The following is a 4,656-nucleotide window of genomic DNA, read 5'->3' on the forward strand; positions in this document are numbered from 1 at the left end:
GTCTTAACAAAAGTGACTTCTTCCTTGAGTTCTGTAAGAGAAATGCAAGAGAAAACCTCTGCTTGGACCATCTCTGACTGTGCATTAACGAATTTCATAGGACAGCTTATTAACCAGCTACAAACAGTGAAAAGATTTCCTTGCAGATATATGGGCAACAGTTTTTCCCTCCCTCCCTTCCTTCCTTCCTTCCTTCTTCCTTCCCTTTCCTAAGGTTGCAAAACTGGAACATACTAGTTCACTGGTATTCAAATAAACAATGCCCTTATCATATTGGCATCTGGGAGCATAGCATGCCAAATGCCCTGTTGATTCTGCTTCAAAGCTCTTTTTAAGTCAATCACTTCATTAGCAGAGTGATGTGTAGGCCCTCTGCCATGCGAGTTGCAGGGTTCAGTCCCCGATGGAGAGGAATGCAAGGCTTTTTGGTGAAAGCACTTGAGCTAGACAGAGAAATACAGCATAGATAATCTTGTCTTGAGTGGGAAAAATGATTAGATGATCTAATAGGTCATTGTCATATGAAGTCGGCAGTTCACGGCCAGTTTTCAACCATGTGGGGAGAAAGCTCTCTGGGACTCCCTGCAATGTGACAATGTGCTCCACATTTGCCAGGACTAATAGGGCACCTACTAAGCCATCAACCTTCCCTTTACATAATCTGCAGGTTGATACTTTCCCATGTAAGTCCATGTCGTTGGCTGTGAATGAGAAATACACAAGGCAGGCTAGAGGAGGCGGGGTGCCAAAAGGAAAGAATAAAACACACCTGTGCTCTCTTCCAGTCCCAGAGCCTCTAACTTACTCTTGGTGCCTGGAGTAAAACCGAGCAGCCCTGCAAGCTGCTTCTGCCAGCTGCCAACAGCACAGGGGAACCAAAATGGTGGCTGGAGGTCAGTGCAAAATTTGACTTTCTAGTTGAGCCTCCTCACGTTTCTTCACACTCGGTAGATGGAGAAGAGGTTGAGGGCAAATAGGACTTGAATTCCAACCCACATAAAAATCCTCTCATGCTGTAATGACCATCTTTCAGATGGCTTTGTTGGCTTTAGAGCTCAACTTCACACTCATCTGGTGCCATGAGGGTGCTATACAAACTGTACCCAGTTCCCAGTTGTCTATGATTAAATGATCAATGACTGCACATTGGTCATCTTAATTTATATATCTTTTGCCCTGGGCTGAGGTTGGCTTTCACAAATGGATATGAATAACTACCTTGTGACAATAACCGGTTGCTAATACATCAGAGAACCAAAATAGAAATGAAGCTTCTAGCAATGATAATACACAGTCTTTCTTCTTGAAAAAGACAGGCAAACATACTCTTTCTGAACATTTCTATTAGCTAAACAGCAATGCATCTATAAAGAAAAGCATGTTTTAATGCCACGTACACTAGATACAGTTTTCTTGCATCCTGAGGAAGACCACAGTGGAAAGTTGCTTTTTGAAAACAAGAAGAGAACCTCTCAAGCCAAACTTTAGGAATAAGCAATATTTCTTCTAATTAAGGAAGGTGATTTAGTACTCACCCACCAGCAAGAAGAGGAGGAATGAAGACACTGCAGATCTATAGAGCTTCCCTATGTGCTGGCTCATAGTTGCTGAAGTATATGGCCTCACTGTCTCTCCCTCCGGTAATATGAGGAAAAAAAAAACCTGTGTTATTGCAACAGGACCTCACATTCTGCCCAGCAAATGTTACACTTACTAAAGTTACCACAGCTTTGAGCTCACAGAGCTCTGCCTGCTGCCTGGCTGACAGCCATGTTTGAAATGACAACAGTGAGTTCCTGGGGGCTGTTCTGGTCTCTCTCAGAGAAGATGCCGAAAATGCTCTGAGAGCAGAGGGAAGATAATCTGTTGTTTCTCACTTTGTCCTTGTATAAACCAGAACTCTGGGCTGAGTACAGAATATCCAGATATGCAAAAGAAGATTTCTCTTCTGCTGAACCCCTCCTAGTGGAGGTGAGAAGAGAAAGTACTGGCTTGATTTTCTGAGCATCCAGACTATCATCCTAATTCACCATGAAAAGACGTTCTAGGAATTCAGTATCTTTATGGCTATATGCCCATGTGTTTGTAAGTAAAATGTATTCCCCTAAGTACTTTTTTTCCAGTGCAGAGCAAACCCTTCTTCACCAAAAGTTGATTACTTAAACTTCATTTTAAAGCTCATCTACGCCACCAGGGTGGAGGGGGAAACTGCGAAAGCAGGTGGCCTATCTGCAAACTGGCAGGTGCACTCTGGAACAGAAAGTGTGGGTTTACACCAAGGTATATACACAGCACTGCCTTGTAGAAAGAACTCCAGCAGCCCCTAACCCCCAGCTGTAGCATCCAGGCCTGCCAGCAGTGCTACTGCTGTAGCAAGCACATGCCACTCTCACTGACTGGCTGACTCCTTTTCCTTCATCTGTGGGATTAGGGATTATGGCACACCTTTCCAGAAACCTGCTGGTTTTATCTAATGTTTTTTTATTATCTTTAAGACTCTTCAGATAACAGAATTGTACCTGAGTATCCAGCAAAGACTCGATTCCACACCTGTTAAAACACAAAGCACAATTCAGCTGAGAGAGGCATGAGTATTTCTGCTTTTCTTTAATATCTGAAAGCAAAAAGGACCCCAAAAAAGCTCCCATCACACCATGGGGAAATCTGTCATCATGCTACTGTCATGTGGCTTTCTTGAATACTCTTTTAATAAATAATGTGATCTGCATCTTTGCATGTGGATGCTCTGTAGTAATTGCTTCAAGAAATTCCATATCTGACTTGCGAAACTCTGGTGATCAAACAGTGTCAGGAGAAACACATTCCTTGAGTGACCACTTGTGGCTCTAGCTTTGGTGTGGTACACCTGTATCAGTGAAAGCAGGACAGGCTAGAGGGAGTATGGCTAAAGGAACCTGAAGGGCAAATATTTCTTCTCTGAAATGGGTTGGGAGAATGGGAATACCTGGGACTACCAGGAAGGAATCACTCCAAAGTAGATTATATATTAAGAAGGGAACTGGGATCCAGTTCAGAGAAACATAGCACTTCAGTAGAAAGCAGGAAATTAGATTGTGAGTGTCTCCTGAAGGAGGTACTGCCATTGGGTTAGTGAGCAAAATCAAAATATCTATGACTGGAAGAAGCTAGAGGAGCCAAAAACAATCAAGAGTTTGAGGAGAAAATAACCAGTAAAGTCAAAGGCACCTGGCAGATCAAGAGGAGCTGGGACCAAATTACTGGTTTAGAGTACTGGCCGTGACCATGTGTCAGAGAAGTCAGCATGAGAAGATGGAGCTGGACCAAAGGCATTCCAAAAGTGTCTGATTTAAACCCAAATATTTTGTGTGTTTCTAAAAAAAAACCCTCAAGTGCATTGTGATGGACAAACGACTGTTGTTCCTGCAAATGCTCTTTATGTTCATTCCATCCTGTAATAGCAATCCTCTTGTGAATCTTCCATTAAATAGGACATGCCTGAACAAAACTGTCAGGTCAGCCAGCTTTGAACCAAGGGAATACAAAGGGGTTTTACTGTGGCTGGCAGCCATCAGTCACACATGAAGCTTCTCCCACTTGGATAACCCAACATGATTCAGAGAGAATCTCACTTTTTGGACGAAAACTGGTCCCCTGGGTGTTGTTGAGAAAAGCCTGAAATATTTGCATTTCAGAGGTCCAAATCAAGAAAACAAGAAACGAAAATGAAATAAAACATTATTTTTTACGCTTTCTTGTGAATTGTGGAGACTCACAGTCACATTAAAGCTGTCCTGTCCGGGCTGATGGCTGGGAGGGGATGTCAGCCACAGGGACTTCTGGCCTTTTTGCTGATGTATCAGCAGGCAGATGTCAAGGGCCCCAGGGATGTGCCTTCAGCGAGAGCCTCGACTCATTTTTCTGGGGAAGTGGTGGAAGAAAAGGGACAGCAGGGAGAAACAGCGCTGTGGTGACGGGCTGCTCTGCCTCTCCTTCCCTTGGCCACCCATCCCTCCCTTTCCATCTTCTACCAGGCAGCCACCCAGCAAGGTGATGATTTCACGTCACGGGGCTCTTCTTTTTCCTTCGGGGTGATCTGAAGGGACATGTCGGCAAGCCGCCATCACTCTGGCTGGGTCCCCTTATTTGAGGAGACACCGTTTGGTACCATTTACCTCAGAGCCCGGCTTTTCAAACCCCCGAGTGCTCACAGCTGGGGCAAAAACCACTCGGCGCTCCGCAGCAGCTTTGAAAACTCTTGCGTTTCCTGAGAGGAGTCCCACACCCTTTACTTCCCTTATTTCGCGGCACAGCGGGGTGAGGGGAGGGGGTCGGGCCCGGGACGGCCCCTCAGGCCGCGGCTTAGCCGAGGGCGGGCTCCCCTTCCCCTCCCTCCCCCTAGGTGTCCCCCTGGAGCGGCCTCTCGGCGGTTTATTTTCCGTAGAACCCCGAACCCCCCTCCCGTCTTGTCAGATTTAGGAACCGCTTTTGCTGCCCGGACGCCGTTTGACCGGGAGGGCTGCGGGGCGCGGAGCCAACAAACGCCGCTTCCCGCCGCGCCCCCCCTCGCAGCCTGGAGTTTTTTTCCTACTACAGCCCTCAAACTTTCCACCGGCTCTGACGCATCGTAATTAACCCTTCTGGAAGCCGCTGAGGGGTTTCTAGAGCTGGCCCAGG

At 46.1% G+C, this 4,656-nt stretch overlaps 1 protein-coding gene across 1 annotated transcript in view; it reads right to left on the reverse strand.

Annotated features, from left to right (window-relative positions):
* LOC113477118 overlaps positions 1 to 1,685 on the reverse strand; it is a 7,972-nt gene extending 6,287 nt beyond the window's left edge. Inside the window, exon 1 of the mRNA XM_026843238.1 lies at positions 1,536 to 1,685. Within this exon, the coding sequence (XP_026699039.1) occupies positions 1,536 to 1,602 (67 nt within the window). The 5' untranslated portion in view covers positions 1,603 to 1,685. The remainder of the gene's footprint in view (positions 1 to 1,535) is intronic.
* Positions 1,686 to 4,656: the final 2,971 nt, after the last annotated feature.

Source organism: Athene cunicularia, assembly GCF_003259725.1.
Source record: "Athene cunicularia isolate RWA chromosome 1 unlocalized genomic scaffold, athCun1 chr1_part1, whole genome shotgun sequence".
Classification (NCBI taxonomy): Eukaryota; Metazoa; Chordata; class Aves; order Strigiformes; family Strigidae; genus Athene; species Athene cunicularia.